At 38.1% G+C, this 25,987-nt stretch overlaps 1 protein-coding gene across 9 annotated transcripts in view; it reads right to left on the bottom strand.

The window, feature by feature from the left end:
- The window catches only part of KCNH7 (potassium voltage-gated channel subfamily H member 7), a 492,691-nt gene that overhangs the window by 156,547 nt on the left and 310,157 nt on the right, over positions 1–25,987 (bottom strand). For all 9 annotated transcript variants that reach the window (XM_058715116.1, XM_058715124.1, XM_058715117.1 and 6 more), the window contains exon 3: positions 6,777–6,932. In XM_058715116.1, coding sequence (XP_058571099.1) covers positions 6,777–6,932 — 156 coding nt within the window. The remainder of the gene's footprint in view (positions 1–6,776; positions 6,933–25,987) is intronic.

Below are 25,987 nucleotides of genomic sequence, written 5' to 3'. Positions count from 1 at the left end.
GAGGAACCTCCATACTGGCTGGAGTGGATGCACTCCAGTTTTCATTCCCACCAACAGTGCAAGAGGGTTCCCCTTTCCTTGCACCCTCACCAACACCTGTTGCTTCTTGTGTTGTTAATTTTAGCCACTCTGACAGGTGTGAGGTGGTATCTCCTTGTGGTTTTGATTTGTATTTCCCTGATGATGAATGATGTTGAGCATCTTTTTATGTGTCTATTAGCCTTCTGGATGTCTTCTTTGGAAAAGTGTCTATTCATGTCTTCTGTCAATTTCTTTACTGGGTTATTCATTTTGGGTATTGAGTCTTTCAAGTTCTTTATAGATTTTGTATACCAACCCTTTATCAGATATGTAGCTTGCAAACATCTTATCCCATTCCATAGGCTGTCTTTTAGTTTTGTTGTTTCCTTTGCTGTGCTGAAGGTTTTTATCTTGAAGAAGTCCCAATAGTTCATGTTTGCTTTTGTTTCCCTTGCTTTCAGCGACTTGTCTAGTAAGAAGTTGGTCCAACTGAGGTCAAAGAGGTTGCTGCCTGTGTTCTCCTCTAGAATTCTGATAATTTCTGTCTCACATTTATGTCTTCCATCCACTTTGAATTTATTTTTGTGTATGGCATAAGAACATCCAGTTCCATTCTTCTGCATGTTGCTGTCTAGTTTTCCCAGCATCATTTGTTGAAGACACTGTATTTTCTCCATTGGATATTCTTTCCTGGTGTTTGAAGATTAGTTGACCATATAGTTGTGGGTACATACTTCTTATTTAGGTAAGAAATTAGGCATTTTGAAGGTTAATATGTTTCTTCAAAAAGAAGTGTATCAAAATTTGATTTTCTTTTCTTTCTTTTTTTGTTTGTTTTAGTGGTCACCACTGGAACAACAATGTTTGAAATAGCCAATATCAGTATTTTACATGGATAGGAAAATTATACTTTAAGAAAAAAAATTGGCAGGATTTTCCCCCAGATCAGAAATAATACAAAGTAGAAACTGGATAGTATCAGAAACTACCAAGTTCAATTTGTCTCTCTTTAAATTTTCTGCTTGATTTATCAACTCTTCAAAAATTAACATCAAGTAAAAGAAATTCCTCAGCATAACATGACAGAAGAGTATAATCAAAGCCAATATACTGGTTGTAAACAATGGGTCTTTGTAATGCTCTGGAAACAATTTTATCTGCATATTTATACTTTCTCCAATGACTCTGTATATGAGCTGCAGTGTAGGGAAACCACTCATATTCACAAACTAAAAACCAACCTCTACTGAATTTGCTATGGCTTATACATGAGATGCTATTTTAATCACAGTGTAAAATTGCATAGATTATGTAATACATCCTGAGAGCTACCGTATAGATTATCTTCCATTCAAGGAATCCAAGTTTCAATTCTCCATTTGTATTTCAGTTTGAAATGAATACTTTATTTACTTTTTAAATTTTTTTAATGTTTGTTTATTTTTAAGAGACACAGAGACAGAATGCGAGTGGGTTAGGGGCAAAGAGAGAGGGAGACACAGAATCTGAAGCAGGCTCCAGGCTCCGAGCTGTCAGAACAGAGCCCGATGCGGGGCTCAAACCCACGAGCTGTGAGATCATGTCCTGAGCTGAAGTCGGATGCTCAACTGACTGAGCTACCCAGGCGACCCATGAATACTTTATTTTTAAAAAATCCCCTTTTTTGCTATGCTGCTGATACACCACTCCCTTTTTCACTTCCATTCAAATTAATGGACCATGCAAGATAACTGTTCTATGGGAAAAATGAAGAATTTGTGATGACGATGAAGAAAAACATTAGGCATCCCCAAAACAACAGATTTTATTGACATTCATGACCAAAATACAGGCTGACATTACCTAAAGTATACTCTCAGGAATCATTCAGTAATGACTGAATTGATTAGTGGGAGATATAAAGAAATAAAAATGGTCATCAACTTAAAGGAACAAGACTTTAGTATTACAATATTTTTTTAAAGTACCTCAATTTTGTTTTTAAATATGTCACCAGGGAGACTGACACATAGGTGATTTTGATAAAAAGTTTCCCCCCCGAGTGTGATATTGTTCAGAGTAAGATATTTAGTATATTGGAATCATTTTACATTAATATATTTCTCCCATTAATTCTTTAATATAACATTGTACTAGCATCTGGACATACCTAAGGAAGAACCTGATACTATCAAAACTTCTCAGCTGGTATAGATCTGATTTAGTATTATACTTAGGTTTACAATATAGGCTTTTGAAACTGTGTTTTTTATTTTAGTTATAGCTTGCTGTCTGAATTTATGTATAGAATAACAATTTCTTTTTTAAAATATTAAAGTTTTTTGACAAGGCCTAGCTCCCTACAGATAATAACAGATCCCTAAATTTTGATGTCCTCACGGATCTTCCTAAAAACAATAGAGACCAATAAATGAGACAAGTAAAAGTATCCATAAATTATGCCTAAAAAGTAATTAGAGACAGAGACATTGCACACTTTAATTTACATATAAGCAGGCAAAAAATTCCTAAGAGCAGCAGAATTGGTTCCAGAAAGCACACTGCAATGGAGTTCAGCAGAAGCTTAGTGAAGAAAAGGGGAGTACAAAGGTCTCCTTGGGGTGACGGAAAACACATATCAAATACGGTTAACCCACAGATGAGGAGGAGGACTCCGCACTGTGTAAGAAATCCTGAGAGCAGGTCTGCGACCTGAATGGTCAGAAGACTGGTTACTAGATAGACGATAAAAAGTAACTTGAAAAGTGCACAAGACCTCAATTAGCAGCTTTGGAAAAACACTGCTTCTTGGTGGGGGGCGGGGGGTGGGGAAGACTAGTGGTGAGCACTGAATATATTTCACTAGAAATTTAAAGCCAAAACAAAGAAAGTGAGGGGGCGGCTGGGTGGCTCGGTTGGTTAAGGGTCCGACTTCGGCTCAGGTCATGATCTCATGGTCTGTGAGTTCGAGCCCCGGGTGGGACTCTGTGCTGACAGCTCGGAGCCTGGAGCGTGTTTCAGATTCTGTGTGTGTGTGTCTCTCTCTCTGCCCCTCCCCTGTTCATGCTCTGCCTCTCTCTGTCTCAAAAATAAATAAACATTAAAAAAAATTTAAAAAAATTAAAAAAAAAGTCAGACGTATGTAAACATTATGGCCTCTGACCAGCTAGAAATACTGAAACAAAACAAAATGAGAGGAGAAGAAAATGTAGAAAAAGTTCACTGAGTACCTTGTTGGTAAAAGTTGGGAATAAAATAATATAATTTAAATTGACAAACTGAATGGTAGAAGCCCATTCTTAGGAGTGCAAAGATAAGAATTAGAACAGATAATATTATTAACTAAAATTACATGGTGGAAAGGGAAGGAAAAGAGTTACAGGCTAATTTTATTCTTGCTCATAGTAAGGAATCAAAATACAGTGTCTGAGGGAAAGGAGGAGAGATTAAGGACATTACATAAAATTAAAAATACAAATATTCTCAAATATAAAAACAAAAGCAAAAACAAGAGAAAACAAACCAAAAACACACAGTTGGAGTTAAAAAAAAAAAAAACAAAGAAAACATAACATAATGAAATGTCTCAAGAGAGTATATTTAAGTGGTGCCTGGGTGGCTCAGTTGGTTAAGCTACTGACTCTCGATTTCGGCTCCAGTCATATCTCACAGTTCAAGAGTTTGAGGCCCACAGTGGGCTCTGCGTTGACAGCAGGGAGTCGGCTTGGGATTCTCTCTCTCTCTCTCTCTCTCTCTCTCTCTCTCCTCTCTCTCCCTCTCTGCCCCTCCCCCTCTCACATGCACTCTCGCTCTCTCTCTCTCTCTCAAAATAAATAAATAAATAAACATTTAAAAAGAGAGTATATTTAACATAGACTATATTAGTACTAAGAAAAAAGTTATATCAGTAAATATAAGTACCTATTATAATTACAAATTAAAAGACAAGTATTATTTTTTTCTTATAAGAAACAAAAGAAAACTTCACTCCACAACGCATAAAAAAAGCACAACTAAAACAAAGAAAGACTAGAAGATGGTTTAAATGTATAAACAAGAAAATAAAACTGAAGAAATCTTTGAAAAGTAATAAAAGACAACTTTGCATAATTGTGTTAAAATAAATTCTTTAAATCTACATAAAATTCTTGAGAAATAACATTTAGTAAAACTGATACTAGTTGAGATGGATGACTGGAATAATCCAATCTTTGGAGAAAAAAAAAAGGAAATTTGTCAAAAAGCTACTCCATAAAGTAGTATCAGACCTAGAGGATTTCACAGGGAAATCATACTTAACTTTGCAAGTTCAGATAATCTCCAAATTATTTGATGGTTCTGTAGCACAGACCATAGAAAATAATCTCCAGATTATTTTCTGAAGGAATTATAGATTGATACCAATACCTGATGAAAGTGCACATAGACATACACACAAATTTCAGGTCAGTCGCCCTAAAGAATACTAATGTAAAGATCTTAAATTAATTTTAGATGAAGAGAGGCCAACTGCATAGTACAAAATAAATACATCATGGTCAATAGTGACTCCTTTCAGAGATGCACGAATAGTTCGATGTCAGTAACTCCATTGATAAAATTTATCGTAAAAAATAAAGAAAAACAATAGCACACTCATTTCAACAGATGCTGAAAAGGAAATTTACAAATTTCAACACCCATTCTTAATAAATATAAGTTAATGAAAAACTGCAAGTATAAAACACATACAACTCAAACCAAATACTGTCATTTGAGTGAATAAAAACACTTGGCATTTACACAAAAATCAGGAACAAGGCATGATGTTTACCATCAATGTCTTTTTCATAATATGTTGGAAGTAATAGCTAGCACAATTAAACAAGAGAAAACTATTAGATGTATAAGAATTGGAAAAGAAAATGTAAAACAGTCTCTATTTGATATGATGGACACTTGAAACATTCATAAGAATCAATGTAAAAACCACTGAAAACTAAGAAAATTCACTAAGACAGTAGGATATAAAACTAACATTCTAAGAAAAAAAATCATTAGCCTCAGAAATAATCAGAAGATATAATGAAAGAGAAGATCCTATTTATAATAACAGCAATAACAAAAAGTTAAATGCCAAGTAGCAAACTACAGTGTAAGAAAAAATTTTAAACACTTCTGAAAGACACAAAAATTAGACTTAAAGATGAAAATACATATAATATTCTTGTATAAAATGACTCAACATCATAAAGATGTTAACATTCCTCAAATTAATTTATAAAAGTAATGAGAATCCAATTAAAAACCCAAAGAATTTTTTCCATATCTGAACAAGTTGCTTCTAAAGTTCATATTGAAAAAAAATTTTTTTTAAAAATGGGGCGCCTGGGTGGCTCAGTTGGTTGAGCGTTGGACTTCGGCTCAGGTCATGATCTCACAGCTATTGAGTTCAAGCCCCACGTGGGCTCTGTGCTGACAGCTCGGAGCCTGGAGCCCGCTTTGGATTTTGTGTTTCCCTCTCTCTCTGCCCCTAACCCTCTTGCATTCTGTCTCTGTCTCTCTCAAAAATAAATATACATTAAAAAAATTAAAGTTCATATACAATTTTTAGCAAGAAATAACCCCAAACTCCTGAAAATTAAATTCAAGGGAAGCATGTCATATCAGAGATCAACTGTATATTTAAAACAATATGATTCTGAATGATAAATAAGCCAACAAAACCGAAGACAAAGTCCAGAAATATACTCAAGCAGATAAAAGAAGTTTAGTGTGTGATAAAGGTGGCATCTCAAATCATTGCTGAAAAGATAGACTTTCTAATAACTAATGTTGAAACAACTGGAGAGCCATTGCTAAAATGATAAATTAAATTTATATCTTGCACTATAAACCATGAAAAACAAAATATATCAGAGATACTAAAAAAAGAAAAAAACATACAAGTTCTAGAAAAAGATTTTTTTGCAACCTTGGGAAGGTGAAAACTTTTCTAAAAATGGCTCAGAATCAGCAAAGGAAAAGGTTCATTAATTTAGCTACATTACAAACAAACAAACAACAGCAACAAAACCATTGCATGACACAAATTAGGAAAAGTTAAAAAAAATATTTGCTGGGGAAGAGATTTGCCACTTATTTTACAATTTGAAAGAAAAAGACAAAAAATGTATACAGGAAATGGACAGCTGGCAGAAAAAGAAATATCTATAGTGCTTAAATATATGAGCCTCATTCGTAATAAGAGAAATGTAAACTAAAACTAATTGAGGTACTACTTCTCACCTATTGTAATGATAAATATCGAGAAGACTGACTCCCTTTGTTAGCATGGCTTTAGAGAAAAGATCTAATAAATTGCTGGTGGTAGTATAAAATGGTTCAAACCATAGGAAGGGGAGTTTAGTTGTATCTTAAAAAATTACATATGCATTTACCCTTTGGCCTAGGAATCCCACTTATAGACTCTTACCCTGAAGATAATTTTCCACAAATATACATGCGTGTTCGCAATTCATTCTGGCATTATTTGTAATAATCAAAACGTAGAAACAACCATCAGTAGGGGACTAGTTAAATTAACAATGGTATAACCAAGTCAAATGGCTTTGAAAGCTATTGATCAATTCTGTAAGGCACCAAAGAGTAACAGCAGCTATGACTTTGTTTAATATAAATTTATTTTACCTAAAATGCAAACATATTTTGAGAACTGACTCAAAATGAAGAATGTATTAAAATTACTACAGTAGCAGAATATCAACAGCATTACGTGCATGTTGCCTTTTACTTACGGTTTACAGTTTTGACTGGTAATATTGGGTTTACCCTCTCTGGGGAGCCAGCGTTTTCCTCATCTGTCACATATTCAAAATTAATGATGAACATCATAGCCACGCCCTCTTGGTTTTTCACTGGAATTATGTGAGTGTTACAAATGAAAGTGGACCCTAAGGAGATGAAAAATGAATGTTAGGTCAAAAGTATGCCTTCACTTTGAAGTGTTAGTAATATTAAAATTCTTATAACCCCTTAGAATTTTCTATTGTAAATGATCACTGAAATTTAACAAAATAATTAGACTTTTATTTCATATTTCATTTCACATATGTCTACATAAAAATCCACAAATTTTGCCATAGACTTTACAGGCAAATTCAGGTGCTACATTATGGAAAAATGGAATATCAAATCCCATTTGTTCTCACACACACCACTGTAATAATATAAGGAACAAAAAGTATATTCTTTGACTTTTTCGAAAAACTCTTAGCCTTCTCCTATATTTTGATTAATTCTGAAGCTATATAAAACAGCTGTGTAAATAATGAAGACAACTCCTATTATGACATCTTGATTTTAGTGTTAAGCAAATTATTCCTTTTTTCTCATTTAATTGTTAGGATATAAAATAGTAAGTTATTGACTGTGTCTTAAATATGTTCCGATAATTCTTTTCTTTTCTGCAAAATTCACAATGCCCAAATTATAATGGTTTGGCTTGTAATCTGTTAAAAAATGAGATCAAAGTTTTGTATATTTTATTGTACTAATTTGATTCCTTCAACCAAAAATATGATATTCTTTTTAAAGCACTTATGGGGCTAATACACCTTTTATTAGAATCTTCGGAACATGAGATGAACAAAGGGATGAATCAATTTACAATTAACCACTGCCACTCATCCTCAAACAGAAAATCCAAGATCCAAGATTTAGAGAACACTGTCAAGAAGTTGATTTCTTTTAAATTAGTTGACTTCTGACTGACTTCTTGAACCTGACTTCTAGAACCAAGTATTTTCTTCAAGCAGCTTGCTCACATCTTTACCCTCTGCATATTTCTTTTTTTTAGTCATGGTGATGGAAACCTCAGGTTAGGGATTTGTTTGGGTTCAAAAGTATTGCATTTTTTAAATGCAAAACTTCAGGAAGAGTTCTCAATCAGGTAATAGAATGTTTTTTTGACTTGTTTGTTTGTTTGTACAACTGGTTGGGACCATCTTGAATCTTGAGAATGATAATTTAGTGTAGAGGCAGAAGCAGGTTGGGAGCAAGAGGGACCTGGCTTCAGAGGGAGATGTGAGAAAGTGAGACACCAAGAGTCTGAGGTCAGGGACATTGGCAAGTAACAGGAGAATGTAGTTGGAATACCAACATCCATGAAGCCCAGTGGATGCTCGTATTCCAAAATGGTGTCCTATGCATGAGCTATCAAAAGCAAAATAAGTATGATAAAACCCTTTCCTTTCTTCTCATCCTCATCCCTGCAACATGGCTCCTACCGCCAGAGCCGAGAACAAAGGCTATTGCTAATACTGCTATCGATTGAGACATCACAGGTGGAAGAGATTTTGAGGGTGGGCCTGGAGATCTAATTATTGTTTATGAAATTGTTTCTATTGGCAAACATGTTCTAATTTCCAAGGAACTGATTTTCAAAAACACTCTCAGAACACAGACTCTTTGTAAGTTGGGGATGCCTATGTGTTAGTTATGATTCAGATATTTATATGTCAGTAGTCTCCCAGATTTGAAATGTAGGAGAACTTATTTACAATTAATTTTATATTTTCTGTAAATATGGCCGTGGTTTTACAGATGTTGAAAAATGTGTTTTAAGAATGACGTGCTGCACCTTCACAGTCTTCAGCTGTGTCTTCAATTCATTTAATAAAATAGTTAGCTAGAGCACTTGTCATAGTTTCCATGGTAACAAACGCGATGACTTTAGTAAACAGAAAATAAGTAATTTAAGACTGTTGCACTAGAACTAAAAATAGAATTGCTTCAGGCCAGGCATCAGAATACAAACTGGCTAAACAGACTGAGAAGATACTAGAAATAGCCATTGTGTATTCTGCTAATGAATCAAAACACATATTGATGCTACCGCTTAAAATGACATTTCCTAGATCATGTAGAGTATCATTGTGAATTCATAGATTTGTTACTTAGCAGTTTAAAATCTTTCAACAATTGAAGTATATTTATATTGCTGATTGTACAACAAAACACAAAGCACAGATTTTTAAGAAATCAATAAATAAAAGATGTGGGAACAGAGATTTAATAGGCTTGTAATAGACCACAGTAATTTTGCTTTTGGTAATAGGGGCAAAATCACGTATTGCAATACTAATGCTTGTAAATTTACTGGCTAGTGCTAAAAATCATAAAATTATAGTGCTTTATAAAAAAGTTCAGTTATACGCATTGGCTCCAAAGCATATTGAAAATATGTAATTAATCTGGGATTTACTGCCCACTAGCATTGTTTCCTGTGTGTTTCTATTAAGCAATATATCTCCTCTAAAGTCAACTGAAAATTCACATTTACATTTTTTTTCTCTTTTAGCTTTTGGATTTAATGTCTCCATCAATCTTGCATAGCCTCCTGGAAAGCAGATTATTGAAAGGAGATACATGGACTTTATTTTTTTTTTTAATTTTTTTTTCAACGTTTTTAATTTTTTTTTATTTTTGGGACAGAGAGAGACAGAGCATGAACAGGGGAGGGGCAGAGAGAGAGGGAGACACAGAATCGGAAACAGGCCCCAGGCTCCGAGCCATCAGCCCAGAGCCTGACGCGGGGCTCGAACTCACGGACCGCAAGATCGTGACCTGGCTGAAGTCGGACGCTTAACCGACTACGCCACCCAGGCGCCCCTACATGGACTTTAGAAGAGAAGGAGAACCAAATACATTTTGTAAAGCAAAAACATTTTAGCTTGCATCATTCCGCAAACTCCAAATTCTGTCAAGGTATTACTTTTGTAAAGTAACATTATTTTAATAAGGTATTACTGGGCACTCCTAAATATTTTTCTTGAATGCAACATTGAGAGCAAGAGAAATGGAAATATCAGTCAGCAAACACTGATCTAGCAATTAGTTAAAAAAAAACATTCAATAATATGTAAATAAGAGAACTAAACAAATCTAGAAATAAAAAGCTGAGACCTTGTTAAAATGAATCAGTATTCAAACGGAATTAATAATGTTTGTTAAGAAGCTTATTTACAATAAGATTATCCAATAATTTTACAATTATACATGCAATTATACAAATATTAGTTAAACCCAGATTCATTTCCACATTTTGTCTCCTGACTAAAAACATTCTCAAAACCGGGAGGGCCGCTTAGGAGGAATAACGCTCCTTAAAATAAAATGGCTCGAGTGTTAATTTTTAACGGTAGCCACAGAGCAAGCTGACTCAGAGTAATGTGAATAATTTTTCTTTTGTTAGTAAAATTGTTGGGCCACTCCTTGCTTTCACATTTTAAAATAGTGACCAGAACTCCTCCCTTTGAACTGCTCTAAAGATGTTTTATTCTACCGTTTGTATTCACAGGGCATCCCTGTGTCCCCTAAAATCAACAAATGTTTATTGAGCACCTAACATTGGGTCAAACGCTATTCTGAGTTCTCAGACCGTGATGAGAAAGACGGCAATGATGAAAACAAAGGTTCTACTCCTACAGAATTTATATCAACACAATAAACAAATACAGAGATATCTAATATGTCAGGTAAAAATAAGTACAATGAAGGAAGAGAAAGCAGAACAAGGTGATAGATCGGAAGGGAATGCATTTCCTTTGAAATGACATACAGGTGAAGCCATGAGATCAAAAGATATATAGGCTAAGTGATGGAGTTGGCTATGTGGCTCCGTGTACTGAGCTCAGCTGGCAGAGAAAGCTGCAAGTGTAAAAGGCTTTCGGTAGAAGCAGGGTTGTAAGCTCAAGGAACAATGTGGATGCCAGTATGGCTAGGGCAGTATGTTGGTTGTAGGGTTGGAGTTAGAAAGCAGATAAAGTTGAAGAAGAAGTAGGGAGCCACACCATGTGTGGATGGATTTGGAATTTTCCTGAGTTAGACAAGAAGGCATCGGAAGGTTTTGTGCAGAGGTTGACATGACTTGATTTAAATGTACCCCTTCCAGGGCGCCTGAGTGGCTCAGACCGTTAAGCGTCCTATTTCGGCTCAGGTCATGATCTCAGAGTTCTAGGGCTCAGGCCCCACGTCGGGCTCTGCACTGATAGAGCCTGCTTGGATCCTCCGTCTCCCTCTCTCTCTGCCCCTCCCTCACTCATGCACAAGCATGCAGTCTCTCTCTCTCTCAAAAATAAATAAACATTAAAAAAAGTACCCCTCTCCAAAAGACCTGAACAAGACATTTTTCCAAAGAAGACACCCAGAAGGGTAACAGACACATGAAAAGATGTTCAACATCACTCATCATCAGGGAAATACAAACCAAAACCACAATGAAATACCACCTCACACCTGTCAGAGTGGCTAAAATTAACAACTCAGGAAACAACAGATGTTAGCAAGGGTGTGTAGAAAGAGAGACACTTTTGCACTGTTGGTGGGAATGCAGACTGGTACAGCCCCTCTGGAGAAGAGTATGGAGGTTCCTCAAAAAATTAAAAATAGAGCTACCCTATGACTCAGCAATTGCACTAATAGGTATTTATCCAAAGGATACAAAAATGCTGATTCGAAGGAGAACATGCACCCAATGTTAATAGCAGCACTATCAACAATAACATATTAGGGAAAGAGCCCAAATGTTCATTGACTGATGAATGGATAAAGGAGATGTGGGGTGTGTGTGTGTGTGTGTGTGTGTGTGTGTGTAATGGAATATTACTCGGAGATCAGAAAGAATGAAATCTTGCCATTTGCAACAATGTGGATGGAACTAGAGAGTATTATGCTAAGCAAAGTAAGTCAGAGAAAGACAAATAACATATGACTTCACTCACATGTGGAATTTAAGAAACACAACAGATGAACATAAGGCTGGGAAGGAAAAATAAGATAAAAAGAGAGAGGGAGGTAAACCATAAGAGACTCTTAAATACAGAGAACAAACTGAGAGTTGCTGAAGCAGTGATGGGTGGGGGGGCTGGGCTAAATGGGTGATGGGCATTGAGGAGGGCACTTGCTGGGATGAACACTGGGTGTTATATGTAACTGATGAATCACTAAATTCTACTCCTGAAACTATTATTACACTATATGTTAACTAACTTGGATTTAAATAAATTTTTTTTAAAAATTACTTCTCTGACTTCTATGTGAAAAATAGCTTGGGAGGCCAGGAGGAAAACATCACAATAGTACTGGCAAGCAATAAGAGTGGTTTGGACTAGGTGCACCTGGGTCGTTCAGTTGGTTAAGCGTCTGACTTCAGCTCAGGTCATGATCTCACAGTTCGTGGGTTCAAGTCCTGGGCCAGGCTCTGTGCTAACAGCTCAGAGCCTGGAGCCTGCCCTGGATTCTGTGTCTCCCTCTGTTTCTCTCTCTCTCTTTGTTCCTCCTCCACTCACAGTCTGTCTGTCTCTCTCCCAAAAATAAACAAACATTATTTTTTTTTAAAGAGCAAGGGTGGTATTGCTGAAGCTGTTAAGAAGGGGCCTGATTGAGATGTTTCCAAGATCGGGCTTATATGATTTGCTGGTGTAATAGATGGCATGTGAGAGAATGAGAGGGGTCACAAACAAGTCCAATGCTGGGGGTTGAGAAACGGGAAGAATGGAAGTGCCAATTATTAAAATGGGGAAGACTGTGGGAGGAGGTGGTCCTGGGGGTTGTGTAAATCCATAGGATTTGGATATATTAACTTTATGGTTGCTTACTAGATATCTAAGTGCAGATGTCTAGAGGACAGTTGAAAACAGGATACTGCAGTTCAGTTCAGGGAGTGATCTAAGCCAGATATAAGAACTTGAGAGTCATTAAGGAATGGGTTATATTTAGAGACCGTAAGAGGTCATCTAGGGAACAAGTAGGGAAGTTGGGGGTTGGAGCCAAACATGAGGGGACTGTAGCATCAAAGAAAGGAAGATGAAGAACCAGAGAACATTGTGGATGAGTAGACAGTGAGGTAGGAAGAAAATCCAGAGTGTAGCTCACTGGGGGCTAAGAAAAGGAAGTATTGCAAGAGGAGGGCATGATCAATTACACAAAACTTGCTGGCAGGCTCAATGGGAACTAAGAAAAGATTGAGTCATGGGTAACCTCTTCAAGAGACATTTTGGTAGATTAGTGGCTATGAAGCTGTTTGGAATGCATGAATAAGAACAGAAGTGTACACAATTATATAGGAAAGTCTTTTGAGGTGCTTTACTAAAGAGGTGATCAGAAACCTGGGGTAATAGCTGGAGATTTTGAAGTGATCAGATTTTGGATTTTTTAGGTGAGAGATATTATAGCATATTTATATACAAATTCAATTAAGTTTTTCAAAGATTATATTTCAAATTTTTGTTGCATCAAGTCTCACCATTTGGTGAGGTCAATAAAAGCCTAACATAGTTATTTAAAACACACAGTGATTTTCTCAATCTGTTCCCTTTGTCAAGTGCAACTTCAGTGTTCATTAATTTTTCACGTATATACTACTTGTAGATAACAGTTTATAATCTACTGTTTGAGAGCACTACCTCTAATTAGATTGTCTAAATCTGAATTCGGGCTCCGTCCTTTACCTGCTGAGTAAACCTCGCGTGATTTCCTAAATGTCACAGCAACTCAGTCTCCTCAACTGTACAAGAAGATAATCCTTATTTCGTAGAATTGTTCTGGGGACCAAATGAATTAATACCTGTGTACTACGGTGTTAGAATAAGACTCTCCTTTTCTCAGTTTTCAGTCATGTGATATGCTAATAGGTATCAGGACCTAAAATGAGAATGACCCCCTTCCTCCCACCCCACACATGCAGATCTGTAAAGGAAATAGTTACAGAACCTTTCTATCCAGGATGTAGAATAGACAGGGAGATGAGAAGGGGAGTGGTGAGAAGGTTGGGGAAGAGATTTCTTTGGAGAGGACTGGTCCATTACTGTGAGCATTTCTCTTTCCCACCCTCACGAGCTGCCACCTTCCAAGGCCAGGCCTAATGAGGGGATTTTAAGAGTCCATTAAAGACTTTTGAAACGTGTTCTCTGCAGTTGGGAGACCGGGAGAAAGCTATATGGATGAATGGTAGACCTACAATAGTGAGGCCTCAACCCTGGGGGTGTAGAAGGCCAGGAAGGAACAAGCTCTCAGTTTCTGTGGCAGAGACAGAAGGCATCATTATTGGAACAGGCAGGTGCACCTAAATTTTGGCAGAAACGCCTCAGGGTCAAGTCTTCTGGACAAGGAGTAGGCATGGGGTCCTCCAGGAATGGGGATGAGGGGAATCCAGAGGAAGAGACAGATAGGAAACTACCAGATGCTGGAGACCAAGGAGGGAATAGGCAAGAAACCCCAGGGTACAGGGTTAGCACCAGCGGTGGAAGGAATCTGAATGAAGACAGGGTCCCAGCAAGGGTTCTGGAGAGCCTACCCCGGAAAGACAGTGTCAGCTCTGCCCTTTGGCCAGATCCAGAGAAGGCAAATACAGCAGCCAAACGGGAACTGTCCTGCTCTGTAATCTTTCTGCCCTTTCATCTTCTACTTGGAGGGGAGCAAATAGCAACCAGAGTGTGGGGAGAGGGTAACAGTGAAAGGTTGAAGCTGGCTTCCCCTTGCATTCTGACCTGAAGGCAGTTGGGAGTTGTAATTTTAGAGCCAAATCACCATCCAAAGACAGGGGTCAATTACTCCAGTGAATAAAGCTTAATGGGATGATATAAAACAAAAGCTGCATTTTGTTCACAGTCCAAGCTTCACACTGTTCAGTAAAACTCATACACATGTAAAACTCTTAGAATAGTACCTGGCATGCAGCAAAATTCAACAAAGTGAACAATTATTTTTGCCTCTTATTAGAGGATCTCCAGAGGGGCCACTTAACTCTCCAGGCTCTCTGTGTAATTTCCTCCAACCTTTTGCCATTCCTGTAACCACAAGCTACACTATTTGTTTTTAAGGGCACCAAGTGGAGATTATTCTTCTCCGAGCTGATTGGTTTAGTGAATGGCTGAAAGTTTTTAATTTCCTACTTTCTAGTAGCCCAGGGAACCCTTTGAAGATTTAAAAATACCATTAGAGACCTGCTCTGGAAGAAAAACAAAAGACAGCAGCCTCAAGATACGAAAGCCTCATCAAAGAGGCAGCATTGCTCATCTTGAGTTGAAAAGCCTTTTAGAAAAGCAAAAGGGCTGTTGCACCTCCTAGAAGGAGAGAGTTACCCAGTCACAAATGACTTAAGGTGGAATGAAGGGGAGATGAAAATAGGAAATTAGTGAAATTTGTACTTGAATCTAATGTTTCCCTATCTTTCTTTCTTTCAGCACTTCTCAACATCTTCCTCTGCTCTCTCCAGGCCTCTAAAGGGAAGTATTATGAACTTCCTCTTATCGAGGAGCACCATGAAATATATTAATTTCTAATAAGACTGTTAATAACTAATCTGAGGAGAATTTTTTTTAAAGGGGAGTAGTGAAAAACAACAATTAACTCAAGATGGACTCTAATGTAGCCTCTGTGTAACAGAAATACTTTGGCTATATTGATAATGCCTTCCAGATATTTCTAAATTCACATCATATACTGGGGCGTCTGAGTGGCTCAGTGGGTTGAGCGTCCGACTTCGGCTCAGGTCATGATCTCACAGTTTGGGACTTCAAGCCCTGTGTTGGGCTCTGTGCTGACAGTTCGGAGACTGGAGCCTGCTTCAGATTCTGTGTCTCCCTCTCTCTGTGCCCCTCCCCTGCTCACATTCTGTCTCTCTCTATTTCTCAAAAATAAATAAAGATTAAAAAAAAATTTAAATTCACACCATATAAGTAACTGCCTGTTGATATCAACATCACTGCTGGAAAAGTTGTGGCTTAGAGAACAAAAGACCATGATGGAGTCCTGAAACAGAACTAGAAGAAAAAATTGCTATGATTGGAGAGTTTATGTAACATTGTTTAGCCTTTGATTATTTTTTAACCGATGCTATTCCACTCCTGATAGGAAAAGTAAACACACAAAGACTTAATTCTTACTCACAATCCGGTTCCAGAATTCATCCCAAGGTCTGCAGAATAATTGAGAAGTGAAAATATTCCATTTAGAGCATATTTATAACCAGACTACAAGCTCCCCAAAGACAGGGTATTAGCGATCTATGCACACAAGCCTCAAGACATAATGGGAACTCAATAAATATTTGCTGACTTATTTTTACTTCTTCCTGACAGTGAGAAGTTCATGAAAAGCTGTCCACAAGAGATGGCTCTTGAGCCAGGCCAGAGCAGCATTTGTGACTGTAAGTAGGCAATAGCTTACAGTCTTAAGAAGATGAATTTCAGGGATGCCTGAGTGGCACCCTCAGAGTTAGTTAGGAGTCTGGCTCTTGTTTTCAGCTCAGGTCATGATCTCATGGTTGTGAGTTTGAGCCCTGTTGGAGGAGCCCCATAAAGAGAAGCCGAGTGCCGTGCTGACAGCGTGAAGCCTGCTTGGAATTTTCTCTCTCTCTCTTGTCTGTGCCTCTCCCACCCCCATGCACTCTCTCTCTTTCTCTCTCTCTCTCAAAATAAACAAGCAAAAAAACTTAAAAAAAAGAAGTTGGATTTCAGAGTTAGAAAAAGACCTGAGTTAGAAAAGATTCTAAACTTGATGAGCTATTTAGCTTCTCTCTGTCTTGGCTTTTTCTCTGTAAATTCAGACTCATAGTTCTCTTTTAAAGAATGAGCACTAGGGGCGCCTGGGTGGCGCAGTCGGTTAAGCATCCGACTTCAGCCAGGTCACGATCTCGCGGTCTGTGAGTTCGAGCCCCGCGTCAGGCTCTGGGCTGATGGCTCGGAGCCTGGAGCCTGTTTCCCATTCTGTGTCTCCCTCTCTCTCTGCCCCTCCCCCGTTCATGCTCTGTCTCTCTCTGTCCCAAAAATAAATAAAAAACGTTGAAAAAAAAATTAAAAAAAAAAAAAAAAAAGAATGAGCACTAAACGAGAGGATGCATTTGGAGTACGGTGCCTCGTGCACAGTAGATACTCACAAATGGTAGATAATGAGAATGTAATCTTTTAAAAGGATATGGTAGTTGTAGAAACTGAATATGCCTGGGGCGCCTGGGTGGCGCAGTTGGTTAAGCGTCCAACTTCAGCTCAGGTCACGATCTCGCGGTCTGTGAGTTCAAGCCCCACGTCGGGCTCTGGGCTGATGGCTCAGAGCCTGGAGCCTGCTTCCGATTCTGTGTCTCCCTCTCTCTCTGCCCCTCCCCTGTTCATGCTCTGTCTCTCTCTGTCTCAAAAATAAATAAACGTTAAAAAAATTTTTTTTTTAAAAAAAGAAACTGAATATGCCCGATGTGTTACTTTTGTAAGAGGCCAAAAAATGTAGGGCCTGAGTCTTTAAGGCTGAGTAGGAGTAAAGTTGGAGAAGGAAGTTTCATGGAGAAGAGACATATGCACAATTGAAACCAATCTCATTTTAACAACTAATTATTCAGAAACAACCATGTGCTGGGCATTGTTCTAGGTGCTAGAGGTTCAGCAGGTAACAACATTGAACCAAATCCTGCCATCGTGTTGTTTATAATGGAGTTGGAGACAAAAATAATGGAGAGAAAAATAAATAAGGAAATGCATAATAGATTAAATGGTAATAGTATAGACCACCGTGGAGAAAATAAAAAGGGGATAGTGAGCGCTAGGAATAGGGTAAAATTTGTAACTTTTAGTAGAGTGGGAAAGGCCTCCCTGAATGGGTTACTTCTAAATAAAGACCTGAGGGAGATGAGAAGTGAATCATGAGCATATCTGGGAAAATAGATAACAACATATCTAAGGCCCTGCCTGGTATGGGGCTAAACTGTATTGTCCCAAATTCATACATTGGAGCCCTAATCCCAGTGTGACTGTATTTGGAGATAAGACCTTCAAGAAGGTAATTAAGGTTAAATGAGATCATAAAGGTGGGGCCGAAATCCAACAAATGTAATGTCCTTATAAGAAGAGAAATAGATACCAAGAGTCTGTGTACACAGAGGAAAATCCATGTGAGGACTCAGTGAGAAGATAGCCATCTGTAAACCAAGCAGAGATTTTTCACTAGAGGCTAACCCTGTCAGCACCTTGATCTTGGACTTTGAGCCTCCAGAACTATGAGAAAATACATTTCTGTAATTTAAGGCACCCAGTCTGTAGTAGTTTGTTACTACAGCCTGAGCTGACCAGGATAGGCCACCAAGCTGAAGCATGCCAGGGCAGACAATCCATGTGGTTAAAACAGATTAAGCTGAGGGGAAAGTGATAACAGATCCAGGGCAGAGAGGTAACCCAACAAAGGAGCAGGGAGAGTGTCAGAGGAACTAGTCCCTTGTGGGCACTGTAATGTCTTTGAGAAAGAAAGCCATTGAATGGATTGAAAAAGGGAACTGATAGTCTCTACCTGCTGTAAAGACATGGTACATAAAACTTTGTTACCAACTTGCTCTTGACAGATTAAGAGTATACTAGAACATATAGTGTGAACCGGGAAGTGATGGATGAGGCTTGAGGGATAGGAGGTCACGTCGTGAATGTCTTCTATGTACTTGGAATTCAGTCTTTTGAGGTTGAGGGTACAATGAATGGGTTTAATCATGAGACCATCTTCAAAACTAGTATTTTCTTTTAAAGTTTATTTATTTATTTTGAGAGAGGGAGAGCACAAGTGGGGGGAGGAACGGAGAGAGAGAGAGAGAGAGGGAAAGAGAAAGAATCCTGAGCAGGCTCCACACTGTGCAGAGCCCTATGCAGGGCTCAAACTTAACAACTGTGAGATTATGACCTGAGCTGGAATCAGGAGTTTGACCCTTAACCAAATGAGCCACCCAGGAGCTAATAACAGTAGTATTTTAGTACACACTTAGGCATGCACTGTTTTAGATACTAGTGATGTCTTAGGGAAGAGAGATAAGTCCAAAAGAAATAGGAGTTATTTATTTGAAGAGACAAAAGGCGTATATAGAAAAACTACTTATTAACCAGAATAATGGAATAGCCTACAGTCTATTTGACCTTGTGGACTGGGTCAAACTGGATTGCTTATGGGAGGCAGATATTCCAATACTTGCCCATTTCTCTTATGTTACCAGTTCCATGGTTAAATCTAAAGGAAGTTAGTGAAAACAAATTGGAGACCTTCATGTGAACGACAAAAAACATTTTATGGAGGCGTTATTAACAAAAAAACTGAGTTGGCAGATATTTAGCAGTGTACCTAATGATACCTAACAATACGTTAGGTCCAACAAAGGAACCTCAAAATAATAATCACCAACATGTATAGATTTAGCATAACAATCACAGATATAATTAAAGCATAACAATGATGAACATATTTAGATAGTTGATAGAGTAACATGGTGCTAGAAATACCATTTCAGAATTTCCAGGAGAGATTATATAGATGCCTTTTCACTTGAAAAATGAAGAACTAACCTAATTTACACAAAGCTGCTCATCACATTCATATTCTAGGTATTGGTATTAGCACTGTGTGAGATGTCCACAGCATGAATAATTTACTTTTAATGGCTTCTTATGTAAAACAATTTCAAGTATTCCGAAAATGGCGAGGCAGTGCCAGTGAGGAGTAAATTTCTTGGATATGTAGCTCTGTGTGGCCCTGGAACTGGACAGACCTAGCTCTGCTTTTATTCACTGAGTGGCCTTGGATAGGTTACTTAATCTCCCTGAGACTCAGATTCCTCACCTGTAAAGTGAGGAAAAGAAGAGAAAGAGCCTTACCTCATAGTGTTGTTGGGAAGGTGAAATTAGATAATACTTGTAAATAGCATTGAGCCTGGTGTATAGAAATTGAGCAAGAAATGAGAGTTGTTGCCCTTACTGGGGGGTGGGGGGGATAAATTTGAAAATAAATTTCAACTTGAAATGGTGGTTAAACTTCCCTCAAAGGTTTGATGAAAAAATTGATTCATTCAACTCTTTATGGAGCTTCAGTGAAGAACTCATTAGCCTAATCCCCTTGTCTTCAGATGAGAAAGCACATCAAATGGCAGCTGGAATGGGGTAGGGGCTTAGTACAGGAAAGACTCTTTTGTTATGTAGTGTCTTAAAATATGTCTCCTTCACTTTGCAGTGACAAGGCCCTTGGTTTATTTCCAATAGTTCTTCTGTCCCTGTAGACTGTCTTATTGCCTTTCAGAAAGAAAACCATAGACTTGGTAACTTTTATGATAGCAGAGCTCAGCCTCTTTGGGCAAGCCCCACAGTCAGTGGAATCTGGTACATCGTGGAAATGTGTGAAACAATCTTTAATTCTGGGTTTGCTCTAGGAGTACCATAATTAGTATTTGAAAGCACATTTTAGAAAGAAGGGTAATAATAACAGCTAACATTTATTGGATGCCAGCCACCACTCTAATGCCTTCATATGCATTAATATCACTTGCATCTTCGCAAATGATAATGGCACCATTATATTCCTATTATGTAGACGAAAAGTAAGCCATGCACAGTTCCCTTTTTCCTTGATCTCGGGGCACTCCTTGCCCTTTCCATGACTGGGGAGGAATATGTGGGTTCCAATTCCTTCATTAGACAAAGACCTTGAATGCCATGATTTTGAAATCAGATATGTTCTAAGAAATCTTTATCTTTTGTGAGTAATGGCCTGAGAGCTAAAACTCTTCCCTCCTCCTTTCCCCTAGTCTTGCACATTTCTGCAGTATTCTCAGCTTAGGCAGAGTTCCTTTCTGCTGCCACCTGACAGGCAGGAAGGCGCCCTGTACTTGCTGGGACTGCTCCAGCCTCACATTTCATGTAATCTATTCAGTCCTATACTCCTTCATGACCTTTCTACCTCCTCTCCTTTTTATCAGCTCTGGGCTTTCTAGGAATAACGGTGCTCTACTCTGCTCCCTCAGTCTCTCTCTATTATCTTTATTACTGCTGTTAACAGCCACATAATTAAATCATGGCTACTATTTTCTGAATGTTTTCTACATGCCACAAGATTCTCATGAGTAAACTTTATCTGAGAGAGGTTTCTCAAGTAGGCAGTAGAACCAGGTTTGAACTCTGAACTTTCCAGCTTTTACTCTTTCTCTTACATCATGTGTCCCAAACAGAGAAATGTTAATAGGTGTTATTGGAAAGTGCTTTCTGTAATTAATCCAGTCTGGGAAAGTGTCCTTCTCTAGAAGATGCTCAGTGAACATCATTGCATTCAAGTTTTGAGAAGTTCTGCAAAAACACGTATACTTACTTTGTTTAATGTAGCACATCCCAAATTTGACTCTCAGATATTATTTTATTTTATTTATTTTTTTTAATTTTTTTTTTCAACGTTTTTTTTTTTTATTTATTTTTGGGACAGAGAGAGACAGAGCATGAACAGGGGAGGTGCAGATAGAGGGAGACACAGAATCGGAAACAGGCTCCAGGCTCCGAGCCATCAGCCCAGAGCCTGACGCGGGGCTCAAACTCACGGACCGCGAGATCGTGACCTGGCTGAAGTCGGACGCTTAACCGACTGCGCCACCCAGGCGCCCCTCAGATATTATTTTAGAGAAATCTGCAACGTCATTGAAACGTGCTGAATTGTGCCATACTCCTTCTGTTTCAAAGACACCCTTCTAAGAGGGAGAAACATATATACCGTAAATTGCCTAGATGCTTATAAGAGAGGAAGAAACTGCAGAAAACACAGGACTGAGGCAGGAAAGGAAAGATAATTGCAAAGGCTAGTGTTACCTACTCAATATATTTTGCTTGGTATTGGTCCTGATCTGAGCTCTCAGAAGCCCAAGTGAAATAGCATTATCATATTTGATCACATATCTTGTGGCAATGATTTCCCCATAAGCTAGCTGTAAGTTGAAAGACCATCACTGAACAAGATATGAGAGAGTGTTTCACATCCTAGGTCCTACTACTTAACAGAGATTAGGTTTTAGCACATAAAAGCCCTAATTCAATAATTCCTTACTATTCTGCACCAGAAATTGCATGAGATAATTCTGATATCTGAAAGGAAATATTTTCACTGTGTTTCCTTAGGAATCATTCCTTTTCATGTGCAAAATACGGGCGTATGTATCTTACAATTACTTGTTTACTTTCACTTCTTCCCATTGACATATTTTCTGTTGACATTTATGCTCAGGTGTTAGGCTCTTTTCATACTTTTTTCATACTTATATACTTGATTATTGAAAAAAAAACAAGTTCAACTGTTTCTCTATACTTGACAAACCACTAACAAATTATTTTGGGGATTGAAATGAGAAAGAAAAACTCTGACACCTTGCCTGGCTAGTAAACCAGATTGTCTCTTAAGATGTACTATTATGATTCCCCACTTCCCAGCCTTGGTTCCTGTTTAATTTTAGAGCTGTTTGGATTGAATTAGTGTATTGGAACTAATAAGTGTTAGAACAAGCTGAGGCTGATTTGCAGTGCTGTACTCAGTGCCCAGGCAAGCCAAGTCTGTATTTGCAACCAGGAATTTTGGGGCACATTTGTGACAATTTTTAATACTTTGTGGTTTTTACACTCAAGTAAATATTTGGTTATTTGGTTCAATTTTTTTTCATAAGACATATTCATGTTACCAAGCTGCAAATGTAGCTACAGCAAGCCCACTCCACTAAACTGCCATTTGTTCAGTAAAATTGCATTAACACTTAACCAACTGCACTGACTCAGAGTATGAGCAAATCTGCACATCACCAGAGTATGGTACACACCACTGTCAAGGTCAAACACAATTAGAATCCTGAGGCCAGCACCACTGTGTTGATGTTAGCCACTGCTAACTAAGGCTGTATGTGTCCATATGTGTCTATGCTCTATTTGTGGTGTTCCTGTGATTGTGGAGGAGAATTCTACATTATTTCTCATGTTAAGTTTGTGACTTTGGAGCAAGTAGAAAACTTATAAACAATGCGAGTTTACTTCATATCTTAGAATGAGTAAAAATATATTTTAAATTACTAAAGTTTTCAAAGACTGTGTGAGGGACCCACTATGTGCAAGGCACTGCACCAGAAATTGTAGCAGTTACAAAGACAAATAAAAAAGGGACCTTTCATCCAAAAAAGAATCCCCTCATGAGCATGTGCTATACCTGAGAAAAAAAGACCAGTCTTTCGTGGAAAAAACGCATCTTTTCAGCTGGGCCTTAAGTGATCGTGATGGGTAGAAATTGGGAGTGAAAGGAAAAGTGTTAGCAATGAAGAAACATGGTGAATCTCTGGCAAAGTGAGCAGTGTGTGGCCCCCTCCAGGGCAACCAATGTAATTACCTCATGCCTAGCATTTCTGATTTTAGTAACAAGAAACAGGTAACTTTTATTAAACAACTGCTATGTGCCAATTATTATGTTGAGTCCTGTGCTTGCTATATCTTACTTAATCCTCGTGAGAATCTTAATGAAGTACCTACACTAAATATCCCCATTTCATAGAAGAAGACCTTGAATCATGGAAAGAACAAGTGACCTCCCCCAAGTCACACAGCCAGTCGGCTGAAGAGTCAGGATAACAATCTAGACGGTCTATCACATGCCACTGTCTTCACACAACATAATCAGACTTTTTTTTTTTTTTTCTACTTCTTTATAGGTGACACAAATGACCTCAGTCACACACAGCCCTATATGCTTCCGGGGTTTGATTCCAGCACACATCTTCAGGATACTGAGAGACACCTTCTGCTTCATCCAACACAGAAAAAAGGCACATGTTAAAACACCAAAGAAACCATGGAAAGTGGTCCAGGCTCTTCTGAGAGTCCTCAACATTGAGTACAGGCCTCAATGGGGTTAAAAGTAGACTCTGTAGGCCTGTCTGGGACAAAAGCCATAGAAGCAGAGAAAGGTGAAATCAAAGTCATTTCTCCAGGTAACTTAGCCTTCCCCTCTTCTCACAAAAATTTCGATCTTATTCGACTATTACAACTTGGGGTTTTTATTTTTATTTTTTAAATGCCTAGATTATTTTTACAGAATAGCAGATGGAGCAGACAGGATGTCCTGGTAACTAGTGACAACACGGTTTTTTGTTCCCATTGGCGGTATTGGGGGGGAACACCCTCTCCCAGGCTTTGACACCAGACTTTGGGGCATGTGACTACTACAGATGTTCCCTGCTCCTTAAGGCTGCCAGAAGCGTGGGCCTGCAGCAGACGCCTGATGGCAAGGATTGCTTGGCAATGGCTCATACTGCCCTGACTATATATTTCCAAGTACAGTTGCACAGCGAGAGAGGGAGGTTTGATTTCAAAAAATGATGAGTACATTTATTGTTGTTTTTGTGTTTACCCATATCAGGATTCATGACCTAGTCTGCGGTTTTCAAGGTAGCAGAGTAGCAATTGCTGTGGGCCGTCTGTACATTGAGGCTGGGAGAAAAATGTGGATGAGGAATAATCTGATTTGTGCACACAGCAGCATACATTTATCTGGGGGGCAGGGTGTATTTCCCGTGTCGATGAGAGGCTGCGTAGGGTAGTGCATGAGCAGAAAGCTTTTGCATCAGATTGGCAGAGATTAATTTGCCGATCTGCCACTTTCCATTTTTTGATTTTGGAATAAGTTTATCAAATGCTTTGAGACTGGTTCCTCATCTGAAAAATAAGGATGATGCTACCCACTTCATGGTGTTATTTGTGAAGATGAAGTGAGCCTTAGTAATTATCTGCAAAAAGCTTAAAACATTGCCTTATACACTGAAGAAAAAATGTTAGCTCTTATTACCATAAAAGAATTATCAAAAATAATTTGGAATTCTATAGCCATCAAGTCATTGACTGAAAGACAGAGCCAAACTTTTTTTTTTTTTTTTTTTTAAGTTGAGGAGACAGAACACAATGTGTTTGGAGTGTCCCATCTCCCTTGTGAGCATCTAACTGCCAGTACACATCCCATGTTTCAGGTTTTATTGGCCTCTAAGTATACATTTCCCTCCTCAGACCTTGCTTCGAGTTCTAAACTTCTCCTGGGTCTTATCTCTTAGGAAAATATACCAGTCCACGTATTTATCAAAGGCACTTGTTGACAGTGATACATGGGCTTAATTTTCAGATAATAGAATAAATCTCAGCTCTGGTGTCTGAAAATTTTAGGCAGATAAGTCTGATGTTCATTTGGTTTTACCCACGACTAGGAGTATGTTGGACATAAAAGCTGGGTTAATTCCATCAGCTGAAAGTTAAGCCTTTAGAGTCTCTAAACAGAAATGTATTTCTAAATACCAATGACTCCTTTTTGCCTGATGACTTTGAAGCTGATTAGTAACTATGCATTAACACGTTACTTCTTTTAATCTAAGTCCACTTGATAGCAACTTTCTGGAGATAAAGTCCTACATCAGAGAAGATTTTCTAAAGAAGGAAATTTCAGTCACTATGGTGAATCAATGGGAGAAACATTTTGGGATGACAATGGAAATTGGCCACCCTTCAAATGATAAAGAAGAACTGAAAAAAAAAATATTAAATTGAACACACTGGTGATATTTCAGTAGACATTATAAAACCACCAGTAATGCTGATTTATCATGATTGCATTTGAAGAAAAAAGATTAAAACATTTAAAATGAAGAATTAATTTAGTAGATTCTTTTCTCTTACTGTCACAGTAAATTCCTAGGGACAAAGAAAACAGGCAATATTATATACCATTAATGCTAACAAGAACAAGAGAGGAGACAACATTTGGTCATCTACTAACATCACTAGAAAAAACACAGTAGAAAGAATCTGGACAAAAATTTCAATTCACAAGAAGTCAAGAAGAAGATGAATTGATTTATTTTATGTTTTAACTATTTTTTAAAAAATTTTAATCTTTATTTATTTTTATGAAAGAGAGACAGAGTGCGAGCAGGGGAGGAACAGAGAGAGAGGGAGACACAGAATTGGAAGCAGGCTCCAGGCTCTGAGCGTTAGCACAGAGCCCTTTGCTGGGCTTGAACTCACAACTGTGAGATCATGAGCTTAAGTCACATCAACTGTGAGCTTAAGTCAGATGCTCAACTGGCTGAGCCACCTGCGCTCCCCGATTTATTTTATATATTAAAAAATGCTGGGGCGCTTGGGTGGCTCAGTCGGTTAAG

This window comes from Neofelis nebulosa, chromosome 2, assembly GCF_028018385.1.
Source record: "Neofelis nebulosa isolate mNeoNeb1 chromosome 2, mNeoNeb1.pri, whole genome shotgun sequence".
Lineage (NCBI taxonomy): Eukaryota > Metazoa > Chordata > Mammalia > Carnivora > Felidae > Neofelis > Neofelis nebulosa.
The sequence above is the reverse complement of the archived record's forward strand: the minus strand, read 5'-3'. Positions and strand labels throughout refer to the sequence as shown.